Raw genomic sequence first — 20,732 nt, forward strand, 5'->3', positions numbered from 1 at the left:
GCCATGAAAGGACATAGTAACCACAGAAATTAACAAAATACTTTATAGACCTCTAAAAATATCTGGCTATTATGAATGAAAATAAATAATCCCTTTTATAGAACATCAATGACTTCGTATTGAGATTCGCATTTTTAGATTTTACAGCAATGTTTTAGTTCTTATTTTCTTATCTTTGAAGAGCTTTTAAATAAAAATATCTTTTGGGATTCAAAAAACACAACAGTTAATTCTTCCTAAATGGCAACATTATAAACATAACCTTATCACATAGACATTAACATAATCTGTATGTATTAAAAAAAAAGTCTACCTACTTCTTTGTATCTTTCATAACACCCAGAACAGTACAATAGTACATGAAGGAAACTCGGTGTACTACTTATCAAATGACAAATGGAAAATCTGGTTAAATAACAAAACTCCTTTGCTGTATTAGTTATTTCCCAGAATGATAATGCTAATATTCTAAAAATGGTATTACTTACTACATCGCAAGTTATTTTATCTTTCTGCCGGAATTTAGAACATTACTCACCTTTGCACTTCGGTTTGTATACTGAGCAACTACTCGGGACAGCAGAGACCAAAGAGCAGGATCAGCTGGGTTACTACGGAGATCATCAAAAGCAAAAGGCTTAGAGATGGAAGTCACTTTAAACCACGAAAAGTAAAAACAACCAACATTTTATTTAGATAAGTTCAAAATGTTGTAGACATCTAACACAATTTCATATTAATTGTCTATGTGTGAATGAAAGTGCCTTAATTTTCAGCAAACATATCTTCTATATACACCAAGAGTCCTTATGAAAATAAGGAAAAATCAGCAATATGATAATTACAAAGCCTAATCTAATTAATTAAGATCTAATTAAGAAAAGCTAAGGAAATTTAATATGTTGTGTTCAAGGAAAACACAGAGATGAAAACTGCAAAAGGAAAATAAACTTCATTTAGAACATTTTACTGCTGGGGTGCCTGAGTGGCTCAGTTGGTTAAGTGTCTGACTCTTGGTTTTGGCTCCATGCTCAGCACACAGTCTGCTTGAGTTTCTCTCCCGCTGCCCTTCCCACCATTCATGCATGCATGCACTCTCTCTCTAAAATAAATAAATCTTAAAAAAAACCCACTTTACTGCTGAAAATAAAACAAATAACCACTACTGCTAGTAGTAAGAGCTTTCTATTTTCTAAATTTTGAAGATATTAGTGAATGTTTGAGTGGCCAAAAATTCCTAAAACCATTAAGCTGGATGGTATCAAATAACAAACAGACCATATCACTAACTTGAGAATAAGTAAGGACTTTTGTATTAAAATGAGGTTCAGGCCTTAACTTATTGAATAAGTACAAAATTTCTGTTTTCTTATCTGCTTATCAACTGAATTTTTAAAAAAATCTTTATAGATGAAATAATGTGTATACTCAGCTACCTGGTCCTAAGTGCAATTTCATAAAACTACATTTTGGTTTACAAAAATATATGCTTCCCTCATTTTATATTCTTAATAAGGTCCAAATGTCAAAGATTAGCTCATCAAGTATAATTACTCCAAGTTCACAAGTACAGAATTTACCTGTGAACAGCTTTAGATGCTTGTCTTTGCACTGCCACACTGCGGCCTTGCAGTGCATAAATCGCTGAAGTAAGAAGGCACTTTGAATAATCGTCTTTCTGCTTGATGTGCTTCAGTAATTCATTAAGTGCCGCTTTTGATAGTGTAGCATCCTGCATTGTCAATCCGAGAGCACACAGGGCTTGAAGGCTTTCTGTGGTTGGATCCTTTAAGATAGAGCTGTAAATATTTTTAATTGTATATTAGCCATAGTACAGTAGTCTGTAACTATTAAAACATTTTTAACATTTAGTAAAATGTAAAATTTAAAATTTTAACATTTAGTAAAATGTTAAAAAAGCAACCTACTTAAGGATTCACCAAACTAAGCCCAGCTTTAAGATAAATATAAAACAGATTCCTTGGCTTCTAGGGACAGCAATTTCCCTAAAAGTCTAAAGCAGTTAAAAATACCAAGGGTCTTTCTTTTCTGTTCATTATATCAAGTTTTAGAAACAAATATAAATAGTGTTTTGGGGCCTGGGTTTTAGAAAACTAACTAACCATATAACCCTATAAATAACCACAGATATCATAGGCTATTGTTTTACTAATTTATTCCAAAAACAAAGAAATAGTTACAAGTTATATTGGTATATTTTTTTAAAGCTTTAGTTTTAAATGAACTTTATTTTATCAAGTTAACTAGAAAAATAAAGAGGAAAAAAAATCTCTTTGGGAACAAGAGGCCAAAAAATAAGCCAGTCAGAACTCCCTTCATTAAAATTTTAAGATCCTACTAGATCAGGTGATCAAATACTCTTTTAAACAAATTAATACACACAGAGTATAAGATGGTTTGAAGGACTGGATGGATCCAGAGCTAAAAATTAAGCCATGATCTCCACCTATGACTGTCAGTTGACAACCGGGTCAGTCCAATCCCTTTTGTTCAACAAAAAGTTCCTAAAACATTAAAAACTTCATTTTACATTGTTCCAATTTGTAATCCAATGTTTAAGTATCTGGTCATGTTAAGTGTTGATGTCAACTATACATACCATTTTTTTTAAAGATTTTTTATTTATTCATTTGAGACACAGAGATACAGAGAGAGAAAGCATGAGCAGGGAGAGAGGCAGAGGGAGAAGCAGGCTCCTCGCTGAGCCAGGAGCCCGATGTGGGGCTCCATCCCATGACCCCGGGATCATGACCTGAGCTGAAGGCAGACGCTTAACCATCTGAGCCACCCAGGCGCCCCTATACATACCATTTAAATAGCAATGTCTTGGCTACATCCATTTTTCCTTGTTTATACTCCGTTATTGCCAGAGCTGTCAAGATATGGGCTTTGTCCTGCTCTGATTCAACAATAGACAAGGCTCTCTCATAGGCTATTATACAGAGTTGGAAACAAAAACAAAACGATATAAACACAATCCTGATTGACAGTGAAATTTCTCCCTTTCTAATCCTATTTTTTAAAAGGTCTAACTAAATCATATCTTATTGTTTCCTTATTTTCAAGTGGATGGGAAAAAATTTTAAATAATCTAACCTGGTTTAGCTGGTCCAAGGTGATCGTGGGGATATCGTTAGGATTATTATGAGACATTCCCTAACTTCTATCTTCAGACTCTATAGGGAAATCTTTAAGCGATGTGAAGGCCTGCAGCCATTGAGATACCACGAAAATTTCCACGTGCATACCAGTAACCATCAAGCTGTAGATACTTACAGTATCTACACACACATAGGTTGGGCGCATATATATATATATATGAAAATGTACTCTGAGCATTTTTGGAGAAAATCAAACACATTATTACCAATAGGTCAAGGTCTTCACTTATCAGAAATTTACATTTAAGCAAAGACCTGCTTTCAAATGCTAACTCTACTTTAAGCGATCTTGGGCCTCAGTTTCCTTATATAAATAATTAAGATAACACTCAGCTCATAACACTGCTATAAGGACTATTCACATAATAATGTACTAAGGGAGGGAACAGATAAAAAGTACCTAATATCATTCCTGACTCCTAGTTGGATCTTAATAAACATTGCAACCCCTACTCCCATTTCAATGTTCCATCTTTCTGTATATAATCTTGTGATTAAATTCCATTCAGCCCTGGAAAAGTAAGATGTGTCCTTTAGCTTCAAGCAACATACTTACCTTTGCTGCTTTCTTTATATAGACCTTTCATAAATAAAGCCAATGCAAAACCTATGATGTCTTCTAACTCTTCAAGGGGTGTTGACTTAAAAGCCTGGATAGCTTTATCATATTCACCAATGGAACTAAGAAGCAAAACATAACTTACTTTTAATATTAAAAACGATTTTGGCTTATATCATAAGAATACAAAAAGACTATTATACCAAGGTTCTTTTAATACTTTCACATACTTCATCTATTAGTGTTAAAGCAAAAGAAAAAGACATATTAAAATAGAAGGTGTATCATTTATTTCAAATAAGATATACTGGAGCAATGTAACTTCACATTTTGTTTCTTTTAAATTACATATGAAAACGATTAGTTTTGCTAAATTATAAAGTGTCTTTTTTATTAACAAACTTGAACTAAAATCCCAAAGTATAAAAATAATTTCAAGTTGACTTTTATACAGAACTCTTTAAGCTTAATATATTGGTTGAATATTACCCTATGAGTATGGTTCTAGCATCTCTGACAAGCTTAAGAAGCATAAAATACCTAATTAAAATCAAACCTAGCCTTTGTATAAACTGTTTTAACTGTTTACCTGAACATCCTTTTTTTTTTTTTTTTGGAGAGTATAAAGGTAAACTAAATTCCACAGACAAAAGTATAGATTATCTTTTCTGTATTTAATAGGAAGAAAAGTAAAAATTGTTACATATGACACTAAAGTACAATACTTTTTTTAAAAGTTTATTTCATTTTATTTTTTGGAGAGAATGCACAGCACATGAGCAGGGGGGTGGGGGGGGTGGGAGGACAGGGAGACAGAGGGAGAGGGAGAGAATCTTGACCAAGCTCCACACTCACTGGGGAGCCCCACATGGCGCTCAATCTCAAGTCCCTGAGATCATGACCTGAGCTGACATCAAGAGTCAGATGCTTAACTGAATGAGCCTCCCAGGCACCCCTAAAGTACAATACTTTTTAATAACAAAAAAATAATTGTTTTGCTTATTTAAAAATGAAGAGAAGCTGCCATCGCCTGGAAAGGATACACTCTGCCCTTGAGATTCTTATTTTTCGTGTCCATCACTATAATCAGAAACTTTTATTTTTAATGTGTTATTGGAAATCTTTTTTAGAAAATCCTTTTAATCTTGGGGAGGGTATGGGATCTAAAAATACAGGCATTCTTTGATTCTAAAATTAGTCTCATAAAGGTGAAAGATTTTTAAGATTTTATTTATTTATTTGATAGAGAGAGAAAAAGCGTGAGCACAAGTAGGCAGAGCAGTAGGAGAGGGAGAAGCAGACTCCCCGCTGAGCAGGGAGCCAGATGTGGGGCTCGATCCCAGGACTCCAGGATCACGACCTGAGCCAAAGGCAGACATCCAACCGACTGAGCCACCCAGGCGCCCAAAGGTGAAAGACCGTAAAAATAAAAAAAATTTAAGGTTTTTAAAGTCAAAAAAACTCAAATTTTGATAAATATTTTGGTGAAGGAAAGAGGGCTACCTTAGATTGTATATGGATACATACATATATTAAAAGTTTTTTTTTTTAATAAATACTATCTTCAAACATGTGATTACTTTTGTAGAGAACAGAATAGAACCAGGAAAGGCACAAGGCTTTAATTTTATTTGTAACTTTTTCTTTGGAAAAAAACCCTGAAGACAATGGACAATTTTAAGATCTGTTATATTTGGGCAGTGACTATTCATTAAATTATGCTGTATACTACTTAACTGCATTTTGCATGTTTAATATATTTCATAATAAAAACAAATTTTAAAAGACATGATCTATTTTCAATAGAAGATATAGATTTTTTTCAAAAATATTTACATTATATGATGGGGTACCTGGGTGGCTCAGTCAGTTAAGCGTCCAACTCTTGATTTTGGCTCAGGTCATGATCTCAGTGATGTAAGATTGAGCCCCATGTCTGGCTCTGTGCTAAGCACGGAGCCTGCTTAAGACTCTCTCTCCCTCTGTCTTCCCCCCTCCCTAAAATAAAACTAAAAATAAAAACTAAAAGTAAAAAATATTTACATTATATGAAACCAAAACTAAAAACAGATACTTGTTCCATATAATTTCTTATAACCTGTCTTCTGCTACAACAAAATCTTAGATATGATAAAACTATCAACTCCTAAACACAACAGTTTAAAAGAATTAGAGGGAAAAGCAGTCAGAACAAAAATATTTTCCTGTCTATGAATATGATTCAGTTACATGATTATAAAAGAGAAGAACTGGCTACCTCAGATCTCTACTATGTGCCTCTTTAAAAGATACAGGCACTAATCCCAAAATATCAAACTATAGTTTTAATGTTTTTCAAACTGGACCATTCAATTTGGGGGCAGTTCTCAGCTTGAGGAACACCTCCCTAACTTGAGCCAAAAACCTTCCTCCCACAATACTTCTATTCTCTAGACCTAATTCTAATCTCTAAAATAATTGGGTTTTAATCTTTTTTTTTTTAACTCTTTTTGAAGTCAAGTCTTTGAGAACCTGAAGAAAGCTATATGGCTCTCTCTCCATCACAAAATGCACATACACAAAAATTTTTATGTACTGTTTCTAAAGGGCTTCTGGGTCCTCAATGGCCATTCCCCATGTAAGTATAAGCAGCAAACAAGTCAGAATAAGTCCAATTCCTCTTCCAATTAACTAGGGTTCTATTACAACAGACAGTAAGAGCCTCTCTTTGAAATGTTCTCTTGTACAGTCCACAACCATCAGTTCTAAATCTGCTTCTCACTGAAGCACAGTGGCCTTAGATATCAGTATAGGAACAGGAAACTATTTACAAAGCCTAGTATTGAGGGAATTATGTATCCTTGGGAGATTTTCAGCCCACTCAACTATATACGCCCACTACTCTGGAAATTCGTCACCACCTCACTAGTCCTATAGCTTTCACCAGAAAAATCTAATAAATTCACAGAATTAATGGGAAAAAAATACACTTACCATAACAATCTGCCATAATTTCTTACTGTAACATTATAAGTATCTTGGTCTTCCGCAGTCTGTAACAATAACATTGCCCTTAAAAAGAAGGACAAGGTATTTTAAGTTACCTATGTACAATAGCATTCTTTTACTCTTCTTCCTTAACACAAGATTTTGTAACTTTTTCTTTGGGAAAAAAACCCTGAAGACAATTGACAATCCTGTAAGTTTTTGTTTTCTTCATTTAACTCTAATTCTTTAATGCTGTCATAACAACTTGTTCACATAACTTGTTTACAACAAGATGGTATAACAAAAGCACTTAATATTTAGATTTTAGACTGTCAGGAAAATTACATTAATAAGGTGATCTCTTACTAAGTGAAATCATTTATCATACTTGAGTTTTAAATATTCCAAAAAACTTAATCTAAATATGGGAAACAATGGTGTTGCTATTTTAGTTTTGACATTATCTCAAGTATATAGCAAACAATCTTAAAAATATTTATACAGTAGTTTGAGTTAGGAAGCCAGGAAATTGAGTGCTTTCATGTGCCCTTACCCGTTACATACAAAAAAATATTTAAGCAATATTTAGTTAAGAAAGAAAAGAATCATAAGGAATCCCCAAAGGCCTTATTTTTATCTTCTTGTGTTCAGTCCCCTTGGGACAAGCAGAAAAATGTCTTAATCAACAGGAATTGGATATTTAGTAAAATTTTTGTTTTTACCTTCCTTTTCTGTTTAAAAAGGATTATCTAGGGAGAACTATCCAAGGAAAGCTTTTAATATGTAGAATGTTATGCGAAAAACAAATATTTTCCAAAGCAGTCTAAAAGACAGTATTATACAGTATATTAAAAACTATAATCGTTAGATTTATACCTAATTTGTGGTTTTAAGCTTCAAATAGTTGTTTAAGGCAGAAAACAACAGCAGTAATCAGTCAAGGAAGAGTGGTGCATATTCATATGACTGTGGAGTTGCTATTTTAAGTTAAAGGTATAACTAGTGTTAGATTCATAGTATATACAAAACATTAGCAAGCACTGTAAAGCTATCTAATTTTTCTGTTTAAAAATCCTGCTTACTGTTGTATTCTACCATATTTCTACAGTTTACAGGTAAGCTTATTGTGACACTGAAAGAAACAGACTTGTGTTTTTTTATAAACCTCCACATACACCTGAAAAAATACCTTCTTGATTATACAGCCTCCAGTACCATCTAGTGATGACTCCTTTGAACTACCAAGAGATCCATAAAAGGGCATGGCAAAGCATTTCGGGCAACTCAATTATTTTTTATCTAACAAGGCTTCTTGTAAGTATTTTTTAGATTTAGGGCAATGATACATGCACTTAGGACTTTTAACTTTTCACCTAGTATTCACAATGTTAATAATTTTCTTATTTACCAATCAATTCATTTGCAGAGAATAAATCTTCAAGTTGATTTCATTTCCTACCCCCTCCTGGTTGGCTGTTTCACTCGAGCACACTGTCCTTGTTTCTTCAACACACCAAGTCCACTCCTGTGTCAGAGCACTTGCTCTTGCTATTCCTTCTGCCTGGATGCTCTTGCCTCTTAACCAATGGCTTAGAGCCTCACTTCATTCAGGCAAGCGTCAACCGGCTCCTTAGGAAACCTATCACTCTTAAACCTGTCTCAAATTCACTACCTGCCTTAATATTCCCTGGCCCTTTACCCCATTTTGATTTTCTTTCTTAGCAATTATTACCATCATAGATGTTTATAAGCTTATCATATGTCTCCCCACCACCAGAACAGAAACTCCATAAGAATAGAGCCTGTGTCTGTTTTATTTTGCTGCTAAATTGCCAGTGCCAAGGACAATGCTTGGCACAAAGCAGTTCAAAAACTACTGAGTGAATAAAATATAGATCTCAAATACAAACAAATATATCATAAGGTTCTCATTTCTTTTCTGAATGAACCTACGTGTTTTTTTATAAAGCTAGACAAAGTCTAAAGTGAAAACTTGGTCTAAAGCTAGACGAAGTCTTAAATGAAAATTCTGTTCTTCGAAAACAAAATCTGAGAGATTTTTTAGTTTGGTTTTTGTTTTTTTTCCTCTCTGTCCCTCTCTTGGATTGAGCAACAGAAACCCAAATATAGCTGAAAATTTAAAACTGTGTCTTTTCATCTTCAGAGATGTAATAATAATAGAAGATATCAGGAAAGGAATCAGAACATTTGTTTAGTACCTTCTTCATTAACTGAGACTAAATAAAAAAAGGCCAACTAATAAATAAGGACCACTTTTAATTAAATGTAGAGTTTACCTTTGGTATGCATCTGTGGCTTCCTTTTTCAGTTGTAGATGTTCATTTAAGTAACCCAACATTGTGAAAGCTGGCGCATAATTCTGAATTCTTTCTGAAAATCCAAAAATATCTTTTCTTTACATGTGCATGCTGGTTGTGTTTGTAAAATGCTAGTTTTATTTTCAATATCTTAGATACCAGATTACCTCCTAAGACTACTGGCATTGTTAAGAATAGTCTGATATTTATCTTGATTATAAAATACTAGTAATCATTTTATAACTTCTAAATTATTGAGTATTTTATAATTATTTATAGTTTCTAGTTACACCTTAAAGTCTAAACATTTTTATCCCCAAAGGTGTAATAATTTGAAATTGTAGCTCATGTTAACACTAGTCATAAGATTTATAAGGAAATTCAGTTCTTTGGCTAATCATTTAAACTTTCCTGCAATTTTCTTGGTGGTTCTGTTCCAATTTCTATGTGTTTAAAAAAAAAATAAACTCAGGGGTGCCTGGGTGGCTCAGTCGTTAAGCGTCTGCCTTCAGTTCAGGTTATGATCCCAGGATCCTGGGATCGAGCCCCGCATCGGGCTCCCTGCTCAGCAGGAAGCCTGCTTCTCCCTCTCCCACTCCCCCTGCTTGTGTTCCCTCTCTTGCTCTCTCTCTGTCAAAAAATAAACAAAATCTTTAAAAACAATAAAAAATAAACTCAGTATTGTACACTAGAAACCCAGGATGACTTGGACACTTTCAATGCAGTATTTTGAAATTTTAATGTCAAAAAACATTATGTATGTACTAACATACAGAGAAACACATCTGATTTACTTAAAAGTAGCATTGGGAAATAAGCCTTCAAACCCCTTAAATTGTTTAACAAATTACAGTGCAGTCACAATTTATGTGATGGGCAGGCTCCAAAGTTAAATCACAAAGTTAAAATTATATAGTCAAAGTTATTCTTGAAAACTCCTGAAGTCACAAAAGAGAGGGCCCTACACCAAACTGAGTCAAACTAAGAGATTCATGCCTTCCCAGCACACTCTGAGGCAAACTGTCAGCAAGACAATGAGACTGCCTGCATTCTCTCTGATCTTCTCTTTCCTTCCTCTCTCTTACTTATTCATCTGTTCATTCATTCACTTATGGCAAGGCCACATATAGTTGAATTTAAATGAGTATGATATGGCTCCACTATACGGTAAAAAACTAGGCATGCATAACTGTCAGGGAACTCTGTGTTCATTGTTCTAGGTATCTGAATTTTGTAGAAAGCTAAAGATTTCTTTAGCTATGTAAATCCTTTACAAATGTTACCCATTCTTATGGAAACTTCACAGTAAAATTTCTGACCCATACACTCTCACAGAGGCTCTAGATATTCTTTAGAGTCGTTCATTTTGGCATACTGCATAACATGAAGTGCTGATGTTTGTCAACTGTCTTCTGCTCAAGTATCCCAGGTTCAATGCAGGAAGAGTATTACAATCCTCTCCATACCAACGATGAGAAATTTTCTCTTCTGCTTTTCAGTTTATCTGATTCTTCATAATATTCAACTGTCCCTGAGCCTGCTTAAACTTCTTGCTTCTTTATTTGTCAAGGGATAAATAAAAGACTAGTGAAACTAACATTTCTTGAGCATCTAGGGTATGCCAGGTATTCTGCAAAACATTTTGTATAAATCATCCCATTTAAACTCTAAGTAATACTTTCATTCTTATATTACACGAGAAAACTAAAATCCAATTTGTTAATATGCCCAAGCTATCATTATAGCTACTAAGAGGCAGAGTAGAGATTAAAACCCACTGGCAGTTTTCCATCCCCCACCCCCCACCCCCCATCACAACTACCTTCCTTAATCCCCATCACCTATCTCACACCACCCACCTCCCCTCTGGTAACCATCAGTTTGTTCTCTATAGCTAAGAGAATGTTTCTTGGTTTGTCACCTCTCTTGCTTTTTAACTTTGTTCATTTGTTCGGATTCTTACATTCCACATTTGAGTGAAATCACCTGGTATTTAAGTCTTTCTCTTTTGACTTATTTGACTATTTGTCTCTATTTGACTTATTTCATTTAGCATTATACTTTGAAGCTCCATTCATGTTGCTGCAAATGGCAAGATTAAACTGGTAATAAAACTGGTAGTTTTGGGGCGCCTGGGTGGCTCAGTCGTTAAGTGTCTGCCTTCGGCTCAGGTCATGACCCCAGGGTCCTGGGATCGAGCCCCGCATCAGGCACCCTGCTCGGCGAGGAGCATGCTTCTCCCTCTCCCACTCCCCTTGCTTGTGTTCCCTCTCTCGCTGTCTCTCTCTCTCTGTCAAATAAATAAATAAAATCTTAAAAAAAACTGGTAGTTTTTTTAAGGAAGAAAGGAAATTATTACAATAGAAGGTTAATGAAACTTCACCATTCTGTCCTTTTCCTAAACCTAAATGTATTTTTCCAGTATCCTGAAGAAAAATCAGGTGTTAAAGTAGGAGGTTAAACACACTAGTTTTGGAATTTAAAGCAGATTATCACACTTAATTTTCACATGTCTACCACCTAGCAATTATTATCTCTACTTTACAAGGCTAACAGAAGTTAAGAGAAGTAATAAAATACTTGGCCTAAGACCACAGAGAAATAAATGGCAGAAAAGAACAGCAGCAACTCAGGCCCATCAGGCTCCAAAATTCTTTCCACTACAACACGGAAATCAGTTTTATTGTAAGCATTAGGTAACAGAAATTTTCATCACTCTTCAAGAGTCATTACTATAATTTGAAAATAGACTGCCTGGCCACTGGGAGGAAAAAAAAGGCAAATTCATGTCTTAAGGAACACTAATATTTAATTTGGAATTAACTAATTTTAAAAACTCAATTGTTTCAATGGTTATTCAAATACTGAACACCTTACCTATGTATTTACTCAAAACAACTTGGGCTGCTGGAATAGCATTCATCTGAACAATGTTGTACCGGTACAGCTCTGTATCTCTGTTGCTTTTATCTTGCAATGTTGTACAGACCCAGTACGCATAACCTATTGCTCCCTCAGTCTATAAAAAAGACGAAGTTAACAAGTAAACATAGGGTAATAAATATACCAATAAAAATTATAAAACAGTAGACTTCAATACAGTAAATATCACATCTTAGTCTTCTTTAAGTCAATTGCTAAGTGCCTCTAAATGAAGAGTCACTATGATTCAACACAGCTAAGAGCATTTTTAAATTACCTGCTCCAACCCTAAGTAGAAGAACCAAATGGGATTTAAATAAAGTGCAGAAAACAGAGCGTCACCCAATGGGCTGATCTTCTTCTCAGCACCATTCTTAGAGATAAAACTAATAATTACCAATCAAAAGGGTTCTAAAACACTTCATAATCAAGAAATGTCAACCAAGTCTAGTCCTTATCTCATGTTGATTTTGTCCTCGAGTCTCAGTTTCAATTCTGCAAGACTATTATATCTATTAAATTCCATGTCATTTCTTTATCAGCTTTTGAAAGATAACAGAAGACAAAAATGAGAAGTTCTTTAAAGATAGCTTATCTGTTTCTAAGACAGAATAAAGAGTAGAGACAACTGCTGTTATTAACATCTGATACCGCTCTGTATTCATTTTCTCAACAAGTATAATACTTTATTCATTAATGAATCCTCAAGAATGGTCAAATTCTTACATGCATACTGAGTTCTGTAGTGTGCCTGAAAAGATCCATTGTGTCATAACTTCCAACTGTCTCTGCAATAAGAGCCTATAAAAGGAAAAAAGAGGTTCTTCATGTGTTTAAAAGGAATAATAACAATAATAAATAAAACTATTTAGAAGATTCAAAGGTATACTAGCTATGCTTAAAAGCAGAGCTAATTCCTTTTTTTTTTAAGATTTTATTATTTATTTATTTGAGAGAGAGAATGAGAGAAAGAGAGAGAGTACATGAGAGGGGGGAAGGTCAGAGGGAGAAGCAGACTCCCTGCTGAGCAGGGAGCCCGATGCGGGACTCGATCCTGGGACTCCAGGATCATGACCTGAGCCGAAGGCAGTTGGTCAACCAACTGAGCCACCCAGGCGCCCGAGGTAATTTCTTTTTTAATCTTAGCTACTATATTCCCATGGCTCAGAGGACCAGAATGACTTGTTAAATTGGCCCTTAACCTGGCATATGCTTTCAGAATTCCATCTGCAACCAGCTAATGGTGGAATAATCCACATAAAATTCCTCAGAACACTGATGAAGCTGCACTAACTTCTCCCTTCCCTTTCACCTTTGATCCATTCATACTGGTATTTGTCTGGAGTAGGGTTCTTAATCATAGGATCACCTCAGATTCACCTAGATAAGCTTTTTTTAAAAAAGGAGGTCCTTACCCCTAGCTTTCTAGTTTCCACAGACCTGGGGTAGAGTCTCAACATATTTATTTTTTGAAAGTGCCTCAGAATTTATTTTATTTATTTATTTGACAGAGAGAGAGATAGCGAGAGAGGGAACACAAGCAGGGGGAGTGGGAGAGGGAGAAGCAGGCTTCCTGCGGAGCAGGGAGCCCGATGCGGGGCTCCATCCCAGGACTCTGGGATCATGACCTGAGCCGAAAGCAGATGCTTAACGACTGAGCCACCCAGGCACCCCGAAAGTGCCTCAGAATTTTAAATAACACACCTATGCCGTTAACTTCATAGACTATGAGATAAGTTAAAATTACTTTCAAACTCATCTATCTTTTATAAAAAAAATTCACATTTTTAAAGTTATCATACATTACTAATATTATTTAAGAAATAATATTAGGTCTTACTTTTACTGTTACCATTTTAATTAAATCTACCAGTTAATGTCTGAAATAAATTATTTTTAAGAATAAAAAGAATTGAGGGGCGCCTGGGTGGCTCAGTTGTTAAGCGTCTGCCTTCGGCTCAGGTCATGATCCCAGGGTCCTGGGATGGAGCCCCGCATCGGGCTCCCTGCTCCGCGGGAAGGCTGCTTCTCCCTCTCCCACTCTCTCTGCTTGTGTTCCCTCTCTCGCTGTGTCTCTCTCTCTGTCAAATAAATAAATAAAATCTTTAAAAAAAAAAAGAATAAAAAGAATTGAAAAATTTAAAAAAAAATACTTAGGTGGCTCTGATTAGCATCCAAAATCTCCTGACCTAGAGCAGTACTACTCAAGTCAAGTCCCTGGACCAGAACCAGCACCTGGGAACAGTTAGAAATGCAAACTCTTGGGCCCCTTGAGTCCAATAACTTACACAGAGATTAGTAATAATGCCATTGCTCCCAGATGCTATCATAGTTCATAGAACCACAGTTCATAGAGTTACCTAACTCTGTTTGCTTCACCAATTAACTAGAATTTGACCCAAAAGTCAAAAGTAGAATAAAACATATCTAAATTCTGATTATTGATTTCCTGAGATGGGTGATGCTCCTGCTATTCTCTGAACCAAAACAATCAACCACTTACTAATGTATCATTACAACTCAACTAGGTGAGACCCTGGAGGCCACTCAGCCAAGCTCCTTCTTTTTCAAGTTAGAAAAATGAAATCTAGCAGTGATATGTTAAGATAAAATAATCAGTCAGTGACGGACTCACATTCATAACCAAGTATCCTGATTCCTATATGGCAATACACAAATCTAAACTTCAGGGGAGCAGGGGAACAATACTCATAAACAAGCATCAAATCAAATATAAAGATTTTACAGATAATGGGAAAACATAATCAAAATGATCTTTGCCAATCTTAATTTTTTTGGTAAATGTGCATTTAAATAACAGAGTTCTGGTTTTGTTTTGTTTTTTAGCATTAATGTCAGACTAATGGGGCTCAAAGCCCCCCAGATCAAAGCTTAATCATTACAAGTTGTATGACCTTGGGCACAATACTCAGGATCTCTAAACTTCAATTTCCCCATCCATGAGAAGTTTAATAACAACCACCATCTCAAAGGATCGATGAAAGACTAACTGAAATAATACATACAAAGAGACTAGCACAGTGACTGGCACAAAGGAAGTCTTCAAATGTTACCTGTTATCATTATTATCATTGTTATTTGTATTAATAGGTTATTTATACCACTTTACATATTAATACGTTGTTTATATCTTAGAATTATTAATAAATACATATATCTTACTTGTCCAATCCAGCACATTAAATAAGACGGATCAAGAGACTGAGCCATTTTGAAAGCTTCATGAGCTTGCTAGGAAAAAAAGTCAAAAAAATAACATATGTCATTTTATTAACTTAGTACTAAACTAAAAAGCATAAGAGAATAAGATAAGTCATACTTGTCAACATAAACACTTATAAATCTAAAACTTCATCGTTTAAACACAACTAGCAATGTTTAAAACTGTGTTTTAACTACATAGTCCTAAAAACTCGTGGGTACAACCGATCTCTCTACAGGCTTAGGGGTTCTGGTCCCCAGTGAAAGGACAATAGAGAGATGCACCTCATAGTCTGTAGAACTTTTAACTAATCACCCATCCATTTGCTAGCCACAGGCAGAAGTATCTATTGCCCTCTCCTGAAGCTTAACTGGTAGAATAAAAACTAACAATGAGGTCTATGACATGTATCTGCTACTGGGCAAAAAAAGAATGATCAACATAAATCTGTGCTAAGCAGTCAGGAAACTTTAAAGCTACCTCACTTGGGCACATTAAGTTGCGTGCTTATTTTTCTGCTACAAACACTGTTATATGCTGCCTTATACTGTTTACTCAGTAATCTATATGCGACAGGAAACAGTCTTATTTTTCTTATGGAAAAGGAAGCTCAGGGATGGCAACTGAGTTGTGCTATCATAAAACTATATTCATAGCTTATTAACTAATATCTAGCTTTGTTTAAATTTTTAAAAATATTTTCACATATTTTAAGTCCCAAATTAATATTTTCCTTCATTCTGTTTACAGTCTTCTGAAGTAATCTTTGCAGTGAGTTAATTTATCCTGAAAATATTACTGAAGCTATTTTAAAAGGATGATATTCAATATAATAGCTGAAACACAAAACAGTACAGATGTGCTATCATCTACAGATTTATGGAAACTTCTAAACATGCTACAAACACGTTTCCAATTACTGTATTTCCAATTCTCTAACATATAATTGTTCAAGTTGAAAATTACATTGTGGCATCTAAAGGAATTAATATCCACTAAAGCCCAACTGAAATCACTCAAGCATAGATTAAGCTTAAGCTGCAAGACAGTACTAATCATCCCCGTGACTTCCTCACCCCACCCCTAACAGAGCCTACACCGGTCTCCTCTTACACGTGTACAGATAAAAAGAAAAACACCCAAATAATTCATAACAGAATTGTTTTAATCTTTAAATGAAAACCCAACATAATTAATAAAACCAAAATTTCTTCAGTTGTGTGGAAAGGAAAATAAATCTTACAAATTCACTATTCATATATGTAATAAACCAAATGTCATCAATTATCTAGCATACAGGAGGGCATACAGAATAGACAATAACATTCAAAGTAATTCTCCACAAGAAGCTGAGTGATTACAAAGAGGTCATATATAAAGAACGCTTTTACTTTTAAAGTGACAAAACAGACAACACATTTACCTCAATGTTTTCATTTGCAAGGTATAACACTCCCAAGTTGGTCCATGCAACAGCATTCTAAAAAACATATATATACAATTAGGTTCCTGCCTACAGGGCAGTCTCAGAAAATTATTAACACTAAATTTTGGAGTTCTTTATCATAGATAGATACAAAGAACACCCACAATTTGTTCTGACTGGATAGACTTGATGAAACAGTGTTGAGCAAGGGCATAATTTCCAATACCTGAAAAATACAGAATTTGATAAAACTGAACTTTATTACCTAAAACAATCTTCTAAAAATATTGAAGTGTTACTCAGTTCTTACCATTGTGACATGAAACCACACCAAGAGCATTCCAGTATAAGTGATTTTTACTGTCAAGTCTCACTGCCTTTTTCAGACACTGAAAAGTAAAATTAGATTAATTTTTATATCTTGGAACAGCAGCATTTATATCAAGATAAATGTGGTTTTATGTGAAAACACGATAGTATCTACTTTATCAAAAACATCTATCAGAAAAGCACTTAGTTTTTTAAAAAGTTTATAAAAAATTTCTCAAAACCATACATGTAAAGATTTCTCCAACAACTCTTTAAGATCATTTGTATTGTTGCCTGTTTCTGCTAGATGTTGTGCTTGGCGATAATAATTAATTCCAAGATCACACCACGTATTAGATGTAGACATCAGTTTTAACGCACGGCCATAACACCTATGGAAATATAAAAATAAATGTAACGTTTTGTTAAAATGTCCTAATTCAAAATGAATGTCATTAACTAGCAATCTTTGTAAATTACCTTCCTCCAAGATGGAGAAGCTCATTCTTCTTTAATACTTGTTTTCCTTCTTTCTGACCTAGAAGGATTCCTAAAACATTAACGTTCACTTTAGATGGTGAGACAGCATACAGACTGGTACAAGCATCCCCAACTAGCTTCCAAAGGCAAGACACATCAGCTTGATGCTGCAGAGCCCTAAAAAAATAAACAGTGTGATTCTTATATTTTTTTCCAAACAATAGGAAATTTATCTCTCTCATTACAATCTTAATTACGAATTACTTCCTTGGTTAAGTGCAGTGAATGCTTTACTAAATTCTTTCTAAATGGATAACATCTTATCATCTCCCTATTAGGAAGCAGAAAGGAAGGGAGGGAAGGAAAACTGATTATTTTAAATGCCAGAAATTTTGCAAACATCTCTTTGGTACTCTTCATCATTTTTGTTAGAAGTAGCAGAAATCATATAATCAATATGTCAATAAATTTTCCAGGACCAATTCACCATTAAGACTGAACGTTTTTTAACTATGCTCTCTATATTTGTCTTTTTAAACAATAACCAAAGTAGTCAAGTTGGTAACTCTCTCACAGTTAATTATTCTAAACTCATGTTTTGGCTTGTTTATCTTCAGTCAAATAAAAAAGTCTGGTAAATGTATAATATATTAAATATATTTGGTGATTCAAAGGATTTTTATTCTCTGAGACCAAGATTACCTAAAAGCTAAATATGAAAACGTGAAAACCCATATTTATTGAAGCAAATAAAACTGCATGCACAAGCTTAAAAGAGTAAATAAAAAGGGTGCCTGGGTGGCTCAGTTGGTTAAGTGACTGCCTTCAGCTCAGGTCATGATCCTGGAGTCCCAGGATCGAGTCCCACATCAGGCTCCCTGCTCGGTAGGGAGTCTGCTTCTCCCTCTGACCTTCCTCCCTCTCATGCTCTCTTTCTACCATTCTCTCTCTCTCTCAATAAATAAATAAAATTCTTAAAAAAAAAAAGAGTAAATAAAAAAATCAATTATGGTAATAAAGGTCACTTCTTTTAGAATGAGAAAAATCTCAGCTATCCATTTCTCTTCAGTTTTCTCTCAAGATCTTATAAATAAACACGACAATTTCACTTAAGCCAAGTCTCAATAATCAGCTATGTTACTGGCAGATGGACAAGCAGATGGAACATTTCTCATAGCCTTTTCTACTAAAAGAGTCCAGCCAAAAATCATTTTCCAATATCTTCCTGAGAAATAAGATTAATTATGGCAGTCATCCCTGAAAGCCCACTGTGAGGATCAGGAGGTAGGACAACACTATTTGTAGTTCCTCTGCCTAAATATCTTAGCATAATTTCTAAAACTGACAGCATGATAGAGAGTATAATGCTAAGTGAAATAAGTCAGTCAGAGAAAGGCAAATACCATATGATCTTACTCATGTGAAATATAAGAAACAAAACAAACAAGCAAAGAAAAAAAAAGGCACAAACCAAGAGACAGACTATTAACTACAGAGAACAAACTGATGGTTACCAGAGGGGTGGTGGGTAGGGGAATGGGGAGATGGGTGGGGGGGGGGGGGCGGAATTAAAGAATACACTTGTAGTGGAAAAAAGGTAAAATAAAATAAAATAAAAATACCTAAAAATAAAAAATAAGGGGGCGCCTGGGTGGCTCAGTTGGTTAAACAACTGCCTTCAACTCAGGTCATGATCCTGGAGTCCCAGGATCGAGTCCCGCATCAGGCTCCCTGCTCAGCAGGGAGTCTGCTTCTCCCTCTGACCTTCCCCCCTCTCATGTGCTCTCTCTCTCTCATTCTCTCAAATAAATAAAATCTTTAAAAAAAAATAAAATAAAATTGACAGCATGAAAGAAGAAAACAGGGGGAAAAAAGAGAAACAGAGGCAATTCCAACAGCCTGAATTCTTATTTCCTTTAAAGTTCAATAAAAAAAATCTATAAAAGAACTTCTATCACCCTTACATAAGAATTGTAATAATACGAACTTTTAAGTCTAGAAGTAAACATAAATTTGGAGATTATCACTTGAAAAGTTTTATAGACCTCCATTTAGTTGGCCGTGAATGCTACAAGCTACCCAGAACAAAATTTCCCATTGTCAGAAAGGCTGTGTTTGTACCTCAAGTATCATCACTGAAAGGTTCACATTTACTCTTAAATACCAGTTCAAATGAAGCATGCCCTCTTCACAATACCCTCCTCTATTTGGAAAGATCTATATTATGTGAGACTTGAAAAGTAGCAATAAAAATCTGTGGGAGAGAAAAGGCTAAGGTTTTCTTTTCATATTTGGTTCATACTCAAAGAAAATCAATTCTGGAGCAACCAAATCAACAGGAACCAGAAGAGAAGGCAAGTAGGAAAAGAAAGGAAGGGGAGCACAAGAAAGACGTTTAAGAAAAAAAAAATTCAAATGTATGTGTAACAGACTTTTAAAAATCATCTAACAAATACTTCTATTTCGCTAGTGAATTTACAGTTCTATAAAATACCAGATTTACTCAAATTTTTCTGATTCCCTTAGTATTAGACATCACTTTTTTTCTTACACAGATTCTCTCCAGGAACAATGAGATTGCTCATTTCCCCTCATCTTCAGCCCTACCAATATACCTAAAACAGGCCCTTACCATGGAATGTAACACTGATACATTATATCCAAGCTGCCACTCCCCTGACAGACTGCTTCTTCCTTCCCACCCTTCCCCATTCATCCAGCATGTCAGCTGCTACAAGGAGCAAGAAACTGTCTGTTCTCCAATGCAAAATTAATACAATATGTATATTATTGAATTCATTGGCTAGTATCTTTATGTTTGATATTCTGAATAATGATTGCTTCATCTAACAGAATAAATGCAGAAAGATTTTCTAACCTCAGCTTTATTATAATTCTAAGATAATAAACACAATGAATAATAAGAATAATACTAACCAAGTAAAATATTCCAGTGCTTTTTCTATGTAGTCTACAGCTTTCCCATCAAGATAATCAACTAGAGCCGCTTTTGCCATCATGAGATGGCATTCACCCAAACCTAAAATCAGGTTAAGTTTATAGTTATTAAAACACACACAAGAAACACTTAGAATAAAGTTGATAAAAACGTAGTGATGTGATATTAAAGCCACTTTCCAGAAAACAAAACTCAGTAGTATTGTATAAAAATTATCTTTAAGTATGGTCTGGCATACATTTAGTCTGGAATTCAAATGGCAGGGTTCTGTTGGAATAAATATATACTAAAAGTGATAAAAATCTATGGAAAAGAATTTCCTTGACTTTGGGCAAGTTACTTAATTCAAAACCTCAGCTTTGAAAATGCTACTAAATGCTTTTCTCC

At 34.7% G+C, this 20,732-nt stretch overlaps 1 protein-coding gene across 5 annotated transcripts in view; it reads right to left on the reverse strand.

Moving 5' to 3' along the window:
* The window catches only part of SKIC3 (SKI3 subunit of superkiller complex), a 166,820-nt gene that overhangs the window by 40,684 nt on the left and 105,404 nt on the right, over positions 1–20,732 (reverse strand). For all 5 annotated transcript variants that reach the window (XM_025866793.2, XM_025866792.2, XM_073888263.1 and 2 more), the window contains 15 exons: positions 20,324–20,426; positions 17,387–17,563; positions 17,154–17,298; positions 16,908–16,986; positions 16,762–16,823; positions 16,595–16,651; positions 15,132–15,200; positions 12,675–12,749; positions 11,904–12,045; positions 9,006–9,099; positions 6,715–6,792; positions 3,739–3,863; positions 2,830–2,953; positions 1,581–1,799; positions 539–611 (listed from right to left, as the gene is read on the reverse strand). In XM_025866793.2, the coding sequence (XP_025722578.1) occupies positions 539–611; positions 1,581–1,799; positions 2,830–2,953; positions 3,739–3,863; positions 6,715–6,792; positions 9,006–9,099; positions 11,904–12,045; positions 12,675–12,749; positions 15,132–15,200; positions 16,595–16,651; positions 16,762–16,823; positions 16,908–16,986; positions 17,154–17,298; positions 17,387–17,563; positions 20,324–20,426 (1,622 nt within the window). The remainder of the gene's footprint in view (positions 1–538; positions 612–1,580; positions 1,800–2,829; positions 2,954–3,738; positions 3,864–6,714; positions 6,793–9,005; positions 9,100–11,903; positions 12,046–12,674; positions 12,750–15,131; positions 15,201–16,594; positions 16,652–16,761; positions 16,824–16,907; positions 16,987–17,153; positions 17,299–17,386; positions 17,564–20,323; positions 20,427–20,732) is intronic.

Source organism: Callorhinus ursinus, unplaced genomic scaffold (genome assembly GCF_003265705.2).
Source record: "Callorhinus ursinus isolate GAN/ISIS: 27379988/994484 unplaced genomic scaffold, GSC_fseal_2.0 scaffold3, whole genome shotgun sequence".
Classification (NCBI taxonomy): domain Eukaryota; kingdom Metazoa; phylum Chordata; class Mammalia; order Carnivora; family Otariidae; genus Callorhinus; species Callorhinus ursinus.